The sequence below is a fragment of the Vulpes lagopus genome, chromosome 22 (genome assembly GCF_018345385.1).
Source record: "Vulpes lagopus strain Blue_001 chromosome 22, ASM1834538v1, whole genome shotgun sequence".
NCBI lineage: Eukaryota > Metazoa > Chordata > Mammalia > Carnivora > Canidae > Vulpes > Vulpes lagopus.
In genome coordinates, this window is record NC_054845.1 from 26,039,099 (window position 1) to 26,053,228 (window position 14,130).

The window sequence follows — 14,130 nt, forward strand, 5'->3', positions numbered from 1 at the left end:
CTGAGGGGACCACAGGGGTGACCTGGCCTGAGCCCCCTTCACACCTTGGCCTGATGGGTGGCAGAGGAAACCAGACTTGCCCGGGTCACACAGATGGCTGGTTGCCGAACCCCCAGGATGAGCATCACCCTCTGCGCCCACCCCCCTGTCTGAGCCCCCCTCCTCCCTCACCAGGGCTCACAGCCGCACGGTCCCCAAGGTCCCCAAGGCTCTCGGCAGTGGCTGCCTCCTGGCCCAAGGCAGCTCCAGGGAGCACAGGGTGCTCGGGGGGTGGGCCCTGGAGAAAGGGACAAAGGACTCCCTGGGGGGTCAGTGGGCAGAGGGAGGTGCCTCCCACCTGGGATCCAGGTACATCTGGGGGGGGCAAGGCGCTCCCGGTTCCCTCCTTTCTGACTTCTTGCAGTTTCTCCTCAATCCAAATGCCCAATGCCAGCCAGGTCAGTGTCCCCAACCCCAGCCAGTCCGTGCCAGTGCCAGTCACCTGCTGTCCCCCATCTCCGCCACCTGCGAGATTGGGGAGGCCCTATGGGTAGCGGGGCCTTTGGGTTCCAGGGAGGCCTCTGTGAGGTTCCGAGGTCGGCCTGGGCATCCCTGAGCCCTCCAGATACCGAGCTCGGGGGAAGGCAGGGGACAGCAAATGCAAAGGTCTGGAGGCTGGGAAGCGTTTGGCAGTGTCATCCAACAGAAAAGAGGACAGACAGTGTGGCTGAAGTGAGGTGAGCCTCCAACAGGCAAAGTGTCTGAGAGGAGTGAGTTCTGCCCCCAAATATCTGAACTGTGGAAGTGGGGTTCTTTTTCCCCCGCTTGGCTCCCATGTTAGAACGAGTGGCATGGCAGAGACACATCTTCTGGTCTCAAACATAAGGACATGTTTTCATATGTGTGTGTGTGTGTGTGTGTGTGTGTGTGTGTGTATACATTTATTTATTTATTTATTTTGAATAGGCTCCATACCCAATGTGAGGCTTGAACTCAAGCCTCCGAGATCAAGAGCTGCATGCTCTACTGACTGAGCCGCCAGGCACCCTTAAGGAAATGTTTTCTAATACCAGAGCTGTCCACTGTCCCGTGACAGAGATGTGTGAGGTACTCAATGACTCTTAATGGAATGGAATGGGCTGCCTGGAGACACCGAGTTCCCAGCTGGACCCATGCTTGCTATAGTCACCAGAGAGATTCCAATCTTTTTTTTTTTTTTAAGATTTTATTTTTTTTGTCCAACAGAGAGCAAGCACAAGCAGGGGGAGCAGCAGGCAGAGGGAGAAGGAGAAGCAGGCTCCCCACTGAGCAGAGAGCCTGACATGGGGCTGGATCCCAAGACCCTGGGATCACGACCCAAGCTGAAGGCAGACACATAACCAACTAAGCCATCCAGGAGCCCCGAGAGATTTCAACCTTAACTGAGAAATAAGGACCTCAGACTGGCAGGCCTCACGACCTTTGAAGTCATCTCCAACTTCAAGTTCTCAAGACTCTCCAAGGTCAGGGTAATCTGGGAGGATTTCAAGCAAAATTAGGACTGATTTTCTTCTTTAACTTATTCGACAAAATGTATTGATAACACCTGGTGTGTGAGACGCGGTACCACATATACAAGTTTATAAACTGTCCCCTTTCTTCTGAAAAATGCTGAATGAAATGGTCTTAGTGGACCTTCCCATTTCCAACATCAATTAGCTCAAGAAAGAGTGTGACCATAAGATAATGTGATGATTTTTTAAAAAGATTTTATTTATTTATTCATGAGAGACACACAGAGAGAGGCAGAGACACAGGCAGAGGGAGAAGCAAGCTCCCTGCAGGGAGCCTGATGTGGGACTTGATCCTGGGACTCCAGGATCAAGCCCTGGACTGAAGGCAGACGTTCAACCACTGAACCACCCAGGCATCCCAGAATGTGACTATTTAAAAAAAAATAGTTTATCAAAATTTATATATTCAAAAGTCTGTCCTCAGGGTGTTCATAGCAGCACTGTTTATTATAGCAAAAGAATGGAAACAGTATAAATGTCCATACATTAAAAATTGGCTAAATTAATTACGGCAAATCCATACAGTGAGATACAAATGAGGATATTAAGAAGAATGACTCAAAACCTCCCAACCAAGAAAAAAGCAGGACCAGATGGCTTCACTGGTGAGTTGTACCAAACATTTCTGAAGTAACATTAATCGTTCTCAAACTCTTCCCAAAATTTGAGGAGGAGGGCATACTTCCTAACCCATTCTATGAGGCCAGCATTCCCCTGATACCAAAACCAGCAAAGACACACAAGAAAATAAATCTACAGACCCATATCCCTTATGAATATTGGTGTCAAAAAATTCTCAACAAAACACTACAAACCAAATTCAGCAGCATATTAAAAGGATTATACACCATGGCCAAATGGGATTTATTTCTGGAATGCAAGGATGTTCAAGATATGAAAGTCAATCAGTTTAATATACCACATGTACAGAATGAAGGGAAAACCCCACATGATCAATTTCATTTACAATAGCATCAAAACAATAAAATACTTAGGAATAAACATAACCAATGAGGCATAAGACTGGCTTATGAAAACTAGAAAACATTGCTAAAATAAAGAAGACACAAGTAAATGGAAAGACATCCCATATTCATTGACTGTAAGACTTAATGTTAAGTTGTCAATACTGCCCAAAGTGACGTACAGTGGGGTATCTATCAAAATCCCACAGATATTTTTTTGAAGAAATGGGAAAAATCCATCCTAAAATTCACATGGAATCTCAAGGCACCCTAAATAGCCAAACATATTAAAAAGAACAAAGTTGAAGGCTTCACACTTCCTGATTTCAAAACTTATTACAAAGCTACAGTAATCAAAACAGCGTGGTACTGTCGTAAGGACAGATACACAGGCCCACGCAATACAACAGGGAGCCCAGAAATAAATCCTTGCCCATACCACTAAATGGTTTTCAGCAAGGGTGCCAAGACCATACACTGGGGAAAGGACAGTCTTCAACAAATGGTGCTGGGAAAACTAGATATTCCCACATAAAAGAATGAAGCTGGACCCTTACTTTACACCATATACAAACATGAACTCAAAATGGATTAAGGACATGAAACTGTAAAACTTTTAGAAGAAAACATAGGGGGTAGAATTCGTGGCATCGAGTTTGGCAGTGATTTCTTGGATATGACCCCAAAGTACAGGCCATGAAAGAAAAAAATAGATAAACTGGACTCATCAAGGATGGAAACTTTCTGTGGATCATCAACAGAGTGAAAAGGCATCTCACAGAATGGAACCCCTTGAACTTTGTGCCAAGTACATTATCCATCCAGATGAATTATTGATATTTTCAGTGTGTCCAATTCTCAGTATTCCCCTGGGGAGGCTACACTCTTATTCCAGAGGTGCTGCCCAGTTCAGAACGTGGTTTGGAGCACTCCTCTTTCACCTGCTGTCCAAGCCTTGGAGTGTTGTTTTGCTGCCCTCCATGGTAGCAGATTCTCAGGGTTGGAACTGAAGTTTGGAAAAAGCCCCAAGTGGTTCAGAGCCAAGTCTGGTAGATGTTGATTCTGACTAGAGAATAAGTGACATTATTTATTTATTTGTTTTCTGCTTCATTTAACCAAGGAACTGAGGCGTTGGGCTGGTCTGAAGGGCAATTTCCTTATGTGGAGTTTTCACTGTTCACAGAGAGGACTCCCAAAAATGTTCTGTCCTCCTTGGTATTGTGGAAATGGGTGCGCAGTCTCCTACAATAGATTAGTCAGGAATGTTTTGGGTGCAAGTGACAGACGCCAGCACCAAGTGCTTTAAGTGGGAGAAAAAAAAAGGAAAAATGTATTGGCCCCAAAGTCAGGAAGGTCACTGGGGGAGCTCACAAAATCAAGGGAAGAGCTGCAGGACCAGGGTCCCAGGGGCTGGAATTTAGGAATTCCTGCCTGGCATTCTCCTCTTGAGGTGTCTCTGCTTCTCCTTGAGTGTTAGCCTCCCTTTCCCCCTGGTGTAGGAATGACCCCACTGGGCAGGAAACACGGTTGCCACAGGCTCCAGTTTACAAATTGCTGTTCCAGCTATAAATCTCAGGGAAGGTCTCTGACTAGCCCTTTTCAGGCCTGGGTCACTCCTTGAGCCAATCACTGCAGTCAGAGGGATACAGTTGTTAAGACCGGCTGGGAGCTGGGTCACCTGTCCACCCACTGTGCGCACTCTGTGTGTGTGTGTGTGTGTGTGTGTGTGTGTGTAGCATTTGTTACCAAAATAAGGAGACAGGAAAGAAAGCTTGCCGGCTACTTGGAACTATAACAAGGAAGGTTGTTGCCTGGGATATGCTAAGGATCCACATGGTCCCTAAAATTCTCCAGGAGCCTACAATCTAGTTTGGGAGACGAGACACGAAAATAACCAGAACGCAACAGCTTGCACTGACTCGAAGCCTGGATAAGAATATCTGGAACTCCCCACCCACCTCATAAGCCTGTCTCTTGGATAAAAATTAGATACTTAGTGTGGAAAGGCTTTGAGAAGACAGCAGTAACCAAGCCCTTCACAATTCACCTAGCACATTCACATTCATTCTGGGGACAAAGCACAGCTCTGGAGTCAGACTGCCTCAACTTCCCAAACTCCGCAATGGGAATGATACTAGTTCCTACCTTGTAGGGTTGTTAGAGGATTAGGGGTGCTCAGCAGAGTGGCACACAGTGGGTGTTCAGTTTACATAAGGTGTTGTGTAGTGTTATTTTTTTTTTTTTTCAGAGGGGGACCAGGGCAAGGGCAGAGGGAAAGGGAGAGAGAGAATCTTAAGCAGACTCCACGCTCAGCGTGGGCTCGATCTCACAACCCTGAGGTCATGACCTGAGCCAAAGTGAAAAGTCGGACACTTAACCGACTGAGACACCCAGGTGGCCCTATATATCATTATTTGAGCCTCTTCAAAGCCCCGTAGGGTAGACATGGCAAGGCTGACCATTTCTGCTGTATAGTGGAGGACACAGAGACGTGAAGGACGTGGCTGCTAGTAATTGGGCCTGTGAGCGATGGCATAGTTCGGGTACAACCAGCACTCTATTTCAGAAGTTTGCATTCCGAAAGAGTCAGGTCCAAGAGAGGCCTGTACAGTGCCAGGTGGAGGTGTAGGGAGACAGCCAATGTTCATGGAGAAGTGGGGATGTCCTCAGGGGTCAGCTAGTGCCTTGTCCCCAGGAGGAGGAAGGCTTGAAGGGCGGGACAAGCCCTCTGTGGGACTCATCCTGGCTGGGGGCTTGGAGCATTACAGGGGTGGGAAGTGATTGGGGCTTATCCCCCCAAACCTTCCTGGGCCATCTGACACCCACGCCTCCTCAGGTACAGGGTCCCCACCCCCCCAGAGCGCCTCTCCTGCGCTTGTTTCCCAGATTGATGCATTCTCCTCTATAAATACCAGCTCTGGTATGCCGGGCTGGCAGCTGTTGCTGCCAGGGAGATGGCTGGGTTGACACACGGCTCCTGACAAAATACAAACCCCTGGTGTGTGTGGGTGTGTGGGTGGTGTGATGGGGGGATGAATCAGAGGAGGGGTGGGGGTGGGCACACGGGGGGCAGAAGCCAGGAGAGGTTGGTGTGTGGGGGTGAGAGTACATGGTAACTGGAAACTGATAGAGCGCAGGACTCTTTCTGGAAATCACCCCGTTGTTTATAAACTGGAGGCTCCGCCCTGCTCCGGGGAGGGGGAGGGAATGGGCCTACTGTAGCCCAGAGGGAAACTGAGGCTCAGCGCTAGAACCCGGGTACCAGTGGACATATCCGAGTAGGCCGGCCCTCCCAGGACTGCTCTCTGCGCCCCCCCCTCCCCGGGGCTCCTCGCTCACCCTCCCTGCCCGCCTGGAGACCCTCGCCCTCTCTTTGCCCACACCTCTCCCACTTCGAGAGACTCTTTAGGGGGGAGAAAAGGTGATTTTGAGCCTTTCCTGGGAATACACCTTGCTCTTTCGGGAAGTGACCCAAAGTCTGTCCTCAGCGCCAAAGGCACAGCCTCAAACTCTGGAAACTTCTCTCCCACTCCCTCCCCTGACGACCCCCAGGAGGGGGGGGCGGGACCCCGGGATGGCAGACTGGCCCCCACCCTGGGGCGCAGGGATTCCGACGCGGGCTGCCCGGTTGGGGGGACAGGCCTGCCCCCCGGTCCCGCCCGCGCCTCCTGGGGCCCCTGCCACCGCCGAGGGGCGCAGGGCTCTGCGGGGGAGCTGGGCTCCCCGCCCCCACGCCGGGCCGCCCTTCCTGGCAGGACAGCGGGATCCTGCAGCTGTCAGGGGAGGGGCGGCGGGGGCTGATGTCAGGACGGATACAAATAGTGCGGGCGGCCGCGGGGCCCCGTCTCCCCTCGACGCCTCCGCCCGCGCCGGCCGCCGCCGCCGCCTCCTCCGCGCCGCCCTCCGCCCGCGCCGCCAGCATGAGCCAGGCCTACTCGTCCAGCCAGCGCGTGTCCTCGTACCGCCGCACCTTCGGCGGCGCGGGGGGCTTCCCGCTCGGCTCCCCGCTCGGCTCGCCCGTGTTCCCGCGCGCCGGCTTCGGCACCAAGGGCTCCTCGAGCTCCGTGACGTCCCGCGTGTACCAGGTGTCGCGCACGTCGGGCGGCGCCGGGGGGCTGGGGGCGCTGCGGGCGGGCCGGCTGGGCTCGGGCCGCGCGCCCTCCTACGGCGCGGGCGAGCTGCTGGACTTCTCGCTGGCCGACGCCGTGAACCAGGAGTTCCTGACCACGCGCACCAACGAGAAGGTGGAGCTGCAGGAGCTCAACGACCGCTTCGCCAACTACATCGAGAAGGTGCGCTTCCTGGAGCAGCAGAACGCGGCGCTCGCCGCCGAGGTGAACCGGCTCAAGGGCCGGGAGCCCACCCGGGTGGCCGAGATCTACGAGGAGGAGCTGCGCGAGCTGCGGCGCCAGGTGGAGGTGCTCACCAACCAGCGCGCCCGCGTGGACGTGGAGCGGGACAACCTGCTGGACGACCTGCAGCGGCTCAAGGCCAAGTGAGGACGCGCAGGCGCCCCCAGGACCCGTCCCAGGGCGCCAGGAAGCCCCCCTCCCCCCGCCCCTCCCGCGGGGACAGAGTCATCCACCGGTGTCCCCCGGGCTCTCCCTCCTGCTCTCCCTCTGCAAAGGGGAACTTTTCTGCGGGATGGGGGATGGAAATGGAAACGGGGTGGAAATGAGAGCCCCCGGGACCTGTGGACAGCCCCCTGAAAAGCATCTTAAGATGCTGAGGTGGTGTCGCTGGGGGATAAGCAAATGAGCAAAGGGCGGACGCCCTGGCACAGTCAAGGGTGGGTGGGTGGGGGGCTGTTAGTTGACCAGGAAAATCTGGGGCAGGCTGCAAAGAGCCCGGGTGGGGAATCCAAGGGGTAGCTCTCAGCTCATCTGTGATGAGGCCCAGGGGAGGTGGGTAGAGAGCAGATCTTGGTCCCTGGGCTGGGCTGAGGCTGTGCCATTTCACAGAGGGAACGGATGAGCTAGAGGAAGGGGAGGGGGCTAGCTGCAGCCCCTACAAACCTTGGAGGACCTAATGGTGGGCTTCACCAGGCTTCCGGCAGGAAAAGGCAACAAGAATAGAGCAAAAGTGCTCACAGGCCTGCTTCTGACAGCCCGAGTGAGCAGAAGCGCCATCCTACCACCCAGGGCACAAACAGTAATTGAGTCCCTACGAGGCCCAGGGCTGGGGCTGCAAACCAGGAATAGGGGTGGATAGAACAGACACAGTTCCTAATCCCAGGGAGGTCACAATCTGGTGGGGACATAGACTTCCGGGGTGTGGCTCCGGGGAAGAAACTGGGCCACTTCCTGTCCCCTCCCTGGGTGGGCAGGGCCTCTTGTCTGCACCCTTGTAGCCAGCCCTCCTCACCGTGTCCTGAGTCCCAGTCCCTGGGCAGCCCCACCAGGCCATCCCCACCGCCGCTTTTATCCCCACCAACCGTCTCTTTCCGTCTGTCTGTTGTGGCCAGGCTGCAAGAGGAGATCCAATTGAAAGAAGAAGCAGAGAACAATTTGGCTGCCTTCCGAGCGGTGAGCCCTCTTTGGTCCCCAAGCAGTGTTACCCCTTTGACCCCTTGTGGCCCCTGGTCTCCCTCTGCCCTGGGTTATCAGTGACCCTGTCCCCTCTTGCTTGACCACTGCCAGGACGTGGATGCAGCTACTCTAGCCCGAATTGACTTGGAGCGCAGGATTGAATCTCTCAACGAGGAAATCGCGTTCCTTAAGAAAGTGCATGAAGAGGTATGCCCTCAGCCTTCCTCCTCAGGATCCTTAGGCCCTGGTGAGGACAGCCGGAAAGGGGGAGGGGCAGTGCAGGGCTCTGGGAACAGGGGCGTGAGGGGGTGCTGTGTGCGTGGGGCCGTGGGGCCGGGTATAGCACTGAAGCCCCGCCGTGCCCCCGCAGGAGATCCGAGAGCTGCAGGCCCAGCTTCAGGAACAACAGGTACAGGTGGAGATGGACATGTCCAAGCCAGACCTCACCGCCGCCCTCAGGGACATCCGGGCCCAGTACGAGACCATCGCGGCTAAGAACATCTCAGAAGCTGAGGAGTGGTACAAGTCGAAGGTGGGCAACCTGGCCCAGGGCCTCCATCCCGGTTTGGAGGTGCTCCCTGGGGCTCTGTCCGTGGGGTGGAGGGTGAGCCAGGGTCTCCAGGCTCCCTTGCCGTCCTCACCTGCCTCCCGTAGACTCCGCATCTCACTACCCCTCCCTGCCCTTAGGTGTCCGACCTGACCCAGGCAGCCAACAAGAACAACGACGCGCTGCGCCAGGCCAAGCAGGAAATGATGGAGTACCGACACCAGATCCAGTCCTACACCTGTGAGATCGACGCCCTCAAGGGCACCGTGAGTCCCTGCCCACCTCCCCAGGCCTGATCCTTGGTCCTCCGCCTGCAGCTCACACTCTCACTGTGACCTTGGCTCCCATCACATCACCCAGAGAGGGCTCTGGGTCTCTTTCTCTTCAAATATCCCGCACGCGTGAACACAGACAGGTGGATTCTCAGCTGAACTCTCAGGAATCATGGGGCTCTGGAGAGAAAGGACATGGATGCTTCCTTTGATCACTTATATTCTCTGGGTTTCCACATCAGACTTCACTTGAGTTCAGGGTTCCCCTAGCTCAGACCAGTTTGCCAGCTCCCGGACCTGGCCCTCTGGGGCTGTGACCCAGGTCCAAGGCTACGACCCTCCCGATCCTGGGCCTCTAGTGCTCACCCCTCCGAGCCCTCTCCCTGACCTGGGTGTCCCTCTCCTACAGAATGATTCCCTGATGAGGCAGATGCGGGAGATGGAGGACCGCTTTGCTAGCGAGGCCAGCGGCTACCAGGACAACATCGCGCGCCTGGAGGAAGAGATCCGGCACCTCAAGGATGAGATGGCCCGCCACCTGCGCGAGTACCAGGACCTGCTCAATGTCAAGATGGCCCTGGATGTGGAGATTGCCACCTACCGGAAGCTGCTGGAGGGCGAGGAAAGCCGGTGAGGGGCTGGTGGTGGGAGTCAGGGGAGTGCTGAGGGGCCCAATCCTGCCTCCGGGGGGCGGTGGGGGGTGGTGTGTGAGATGCTGAGGATTCCCTTAGCAAGATCTGGAAATGATTTTATACAAGAGGCCACCACACCACTAATTGTAGAGAATTAATGAAGGCCACCTGGGGAAAAAGTGATTTAATTAATAGCTTTTATAAAAAGAGAAATATAAGTATTCCCTCATCTACCTTCAGAATTAAGAGCCAGCAGCATAAAACCATGTTCAGCAACCAGTAATAAAATATTACCGCTAGTCAAGGGAGAGATGAAAGCAGAGTGGGGAATGGTGAGGAAGGAAAGGGAGGGGGCAGATAGAGACAAAGAGAGAGCCTGGGACACAGCCTAAGGAGGAGTGTGCAGAGACTCGTACCCAAGGGTACACTGCACACGCGCACACACACGCACACACATACCCTCATAGGGAAAGACAGCGTGACATGCTCAGAGCAACTCACCTCTAGATACCAAAAATGACACGACTCGAAGGCAATGTGAGGGAACTTTCTGGGGCGATGGAGACATTATGTATCTTGACTTAGACTGGAAGTTACACGGGTGTAGACACTGATCGAAACTCACTGAAGTGCATAATAAGATCGTGCATATCACCGTGGGTAAACCTAACCTCAGTTTAAAACAGGTCAATTACTCAAAAAACAATGATGCTCATAAAAATGATAATACCAAAAAAAAAAATGATAATACCTTAAAGTTTAAAAAAATCAGCAGACGTGTAAATACAGACCTGCACATAGAGAGGTGTCAGATTTCATAGTTACATCTCCATATAACATACATCTCCATGTAAGGTGGCTCCAGATGCGTAGCATTTTCCCTGCACTAGGCATGTGAGGATGGCGTCTACCCTAGAACTTGCCCTCCCGTGCATAGGCCAGAGGTTGCCAGCCTGGCTGGAGGGTGGGCATACACATGATGGATGTGGCCTATAGTTGTTATCGATACATCCTGCGGTGCCTGAGGAAGGAGATCCTGGTGAACTGGGGGGGGGACTAAGAGGTTGGGGTACTCACGTCAAGCCAGCAGGTCAGAGATGGAATGGGATGATCCAGAAGGGACAGTTCCTGGGATAGCTGGAGTTGCCCTTTGCCCTGTGACCCTGTGCTCTTAGCAGTGTGAAAGTGGGAATGTTAGGGTCAGTAGAGCGGGGACAGCTGACGATGGCATTTAGTGAGGACCAGGGCAAGCTTTGATGGGTGGTCACAGGGAGAGATAGAGGGCCCTAACCCTTCGGGGGCTTGATCTCTCCCCTTTCAGGATCAACCTCCCCATCCAGACCTTCTCTGCTCTCAACTTCCGAGGTGAGTGCATGTTGGCAGGTGGATGCTGGGGTGGCAGGGGCAGGAGTCCAGCTTGCATACTGCCCAAGGCCAGCCAGGGAGGGGGTTTGGAACCATGGGGACAGGGCTGGGGTCCAGGAAAGAGAAAAGGAGCTGCTGCAGGTGGGTGGGGAAATTTAGGTAGAGGCACCTTCTAACAGAGAGGGGGTTTTTATTTTATTTCATGGCATTATATTGACTGTGTCCCCTGGACCTTCTGAGAGTATTAAACATCAGCACATGGATTCTATTCCCAATACACCCCAAATCTCAAGGTACCAAGGGTGTCCTTGGGGATCTGACAACGGAAGCATCTAGAACCATACACCCTTGAGCTACGAGGCACCCTCCAGCCACTGTGTGCTTGGCAAACTGTCAAGCACCCCCCACCTCCCCCTAGCTGCTTGTTGAACACCTCCAGTTTGCTGGAGCAAGATGTTGGATACATGTTTAAAAAAAATGAAGCCAAACCTTAGCAAAGCCAAACAATTAAAAGAACGAACTCCTGGGGCATTTTGCCATCCTGACATTAGTTATATGCAGATCGAGTGGCTTTCCAACCCCAGAGAGCAGAAAAACACGCTATAATGATACATTAGGAAAGCAAGTCAGAGTCCTTGGCAGCGTCGCCTTTCCTAGATCAAACCTTTTTTGTCTTCGATGTTCATTTCCATCGGGAAAAATACATGCTGTGCCCCACCGAGTTACAGGGTTCATCACAGGCTGGTGGCTCGCTGAGGAGATTCATGGGCACCAAACTCCTAATACCTGGGACCCAAATTTGACCCTCCCTATGAAACTCAGAACGTCTTTCTGCTGTTAGTGGTTTTTGTAGACACCCAAGTGGGAGCCTTGCAACTGAAATTGCTTAAATGCTTTTTCAAATCAATGGCTCTGCGGCCATGAGAGTGCAAGTATCATTGCTAATGTTTGACGGTGAAGAAACTGAGGCACAGAGAGGCAGGTGCCTGGCCACCTGCACAATGAATCAGTAACTGACTCCCATCTGTTTCCCTCTCATTAAGACATGGTTTACTCATCTGGATTCTTAAAAGAAAAATCATTTATTTATTTGGGAGACAGAGAGAGCGAGGAGGGGGGCCCAGAGGGAGAGAGAGCCTTAAACAGATTCCGAGCTGAGCATGGAGCTCCATGTGTGGCTCGATCTCGTGACCCTGAGATCATGATCTGAGCTGAAGCCAAGAGTTGGACCCTTAACTGACTGAGCCACCCAGGCACCCCTCATCTGGACTCTTAAAGGGGGCTCGGTGCCATGAGGTCCTCCAAAAGAGTATGTTGGGACAGGGTTCCGGGTTCTGTTAGGAGACAAATTCATGCAGGGCTTTGTTGGAGCCCAGGAGTGGAGAGGGAGTGAGGAAGCCTGGAGAGGGAATGTTGGGTGGCCTGGGGCCTCAGGGGTCCCCTACCCTCCTGAATCAGCTGGTAGCTGGAGGATATGTGTGGGCTCCCTAGGCCATCTCAGCCATGGGACTGGCCCCAGTGTCTATAGAGCCACCTGCTGGGTGCTGGCCTCAAGGACAGGTTCTAAAGTCTTGCTGAAGAAGTAATAGGCTCATCTTGAGGGGATAGGAGTCTTCTGGGCTCTACCCCACGGGACCAGGGATGGATTCCCATTGGCCGGACTTGGTCAGGCTGAGTGTGTGGATCGATCCGTTACAGAAACAAGCCCGGAGCAAAGGGGTTCTGAGGTCCATACCAAGAAGACGGTGATGATCAAGACCATCGAGACCCGGGATGGGGAGGTGAGCCACCTGCCTGGTTCCCTTACCCTTGTGGGGGTTGTGACGATGTCAGCCAGGTGCCTTCCACCAGCTATGCTGGTTCAAGGCCCTGCCTGGAGGGAGAGGGGGTCCTGCTAACCTGGCGTTGGGGAGTGGGGAGCAGCCCCTGGCTGGGGCTCCATTCTCCTGCCAGCACTGGTTTGGACTGGGCCTCTCTTTCTCCCCAGGTTGTCAGTGAGGCCACACAACAGCAACATGAGGTGCTCTAAAGCCAGAGACCCCTCTGCCAGCAGAGACCATCCTCGCCCCTGTCCTCACTGCCTCCTGATGCCAGCCTCCTTCCATCCCAGGGCACCACACCCAGCCACAGTGCTCCCCCTCACAGCCTCTGACCCCTGCTCACCGACCACAACTCATGGCCCCCCCGGGGGACATGGCCCACCCCTGCCCAGGCACAGGCAACCCCAGCTGTGTGAGTCCTGGATGTTGGAAATGAGGGAGCCTGGCTCTTCACTGCCCTCGGGGGTGCTGGGCAGGGCCCAGATGGAATCAGTGCCCCTGCCCCTCCCACCTCTGTGGCCCCTGTGACCTCAGGCTCTCGCCTCTGCCTTTGGAGAGGGCCCCAGAGCAGGGTGTTGGGACCCCGCGGGATGAGGATAGAACCCATAGACCTCCCACTCCCTTCTCTGTAGCGTGGGTCAGAGAGAAAGGGCAGCCTCCCCAGCAAGCCGGGCAGGTAACTGAGGGACTGGCCCCCGTGGGAATGGGGGCTTGAAACTGACCCCATGGCCCCTTCCTTTCCCAGGGTGGGCTTAGAAAGCAGGGGCTGCAAGAGGGAACCCCCGAAGGTGCCAGATGTGGGAGCAGGAGATTCAGAAGGAGAGAGGGTGGGCGAGATGCTGGAGAGGAGAGGAGAGGAAAGAGGCAGAGAGTGGTCTCAGGCAGGGGGAGGGGTGCCCCCCTCCATGCCTGCCCCTCCCCTGCAGCAGGGGCTCTGGACAGAAACAATAAAAAGCAAAGTACTAGCCTAGCACGTCCCTGGCTGTGTTGACTGCCTGGTCTCCTCTGGGGGCCCTTCTGAGCACCCCTTGAGGTGGAGTGTGTGCTGCCTTTCTGCCCGATCAGACCGTCCCCCAGGGCCTGTCACCCTACTGTTCCCACAACCTCCCAGCCTTGCTGTGTGTCTGTGGCACACGGTTGGGGGGTGCGGGGGGGCAGGGGGCTTTTGTTTAGGGAAACTTGAATACCTCCTGTTAGACCCCAATTCCTGGGCTGCCCCCCTTGGGCCCCCTACTCAACCTTCAGATCATCAGGGCCCCAGGGACACCACCTGCTGTTCTTGGAAGGACACAGACTGGCTCTGGAGTAGGGCTCCCCTAGTCCCTTCCCCAAAGGAGCTCACAGCCTCTTCCCATTAAAGCTGCCTGAACGCCTTGTATGGGCAAGGGCCGATTCAGGAAAAATAACAATGTTAAGAAAAATAGAAAGCTCTATCTTGTTTTCGGAGAAGAAGACTCAAACACTCTAAA

At 54.2% G+C, this 14,130-nt stretch overlaps 1 protein-coding gene across 1 annotated transcript; it reads left to right on the plus strand.

Moving 5' to 3' along the window:
• Positions 1-6,333: 6,333 nt before the first annotated feature.
• On the plus strand, positions 6,334-14,084 carry DES (desmin). Its single transcript, XM_041737684.1, has 9 exons — positions 6,334-6,992; positions 7,962-8,022; positions 8,137-8,232; positions 8,396-8,557; positions 8,713-8,838; positions 9,254-9,474; positions 10,798-10,841; positions 12,540-12,622; positions 12,829-14,084. The coding sequence occupies exons 1-9, from the start codon at positions 6,418-6,420 to the stop codon at positions 12,868-12,870; spliced, it is 1,410 nt and encodes a 469-aa protein (XP_041593618.1). The 5' UTR covers positions 6,334-6,417; the 3' UTR covers positions 12,871-14,084.
• Positions 14,085-14,130: the final 46 nt, after the last annotated feature.

Coding starts and splice junctions, on each gene's coding strand:
- DES (XM_041737684.1), top strand. CDS start 6,418: ATGAGCCAGGCCTACTCGTCCAGCCAGCGCGTGTCCTCGTACCGCCGC. Junction 8,558..8,712: donor AGGAGTGGTACAAGTCGAAG/GTGGGCAACCTG, acceptor CCCTGCCCTTAG/GTGTCCGACCTGACCCAGGC. Junction 9,475..10,797: donor CTGGAGGGCGAGGAAAGCCG/GTGAGGGGCTGG, acceptor CTCCCCTTTCAG/GATCAACCTCCCCATCCAGA.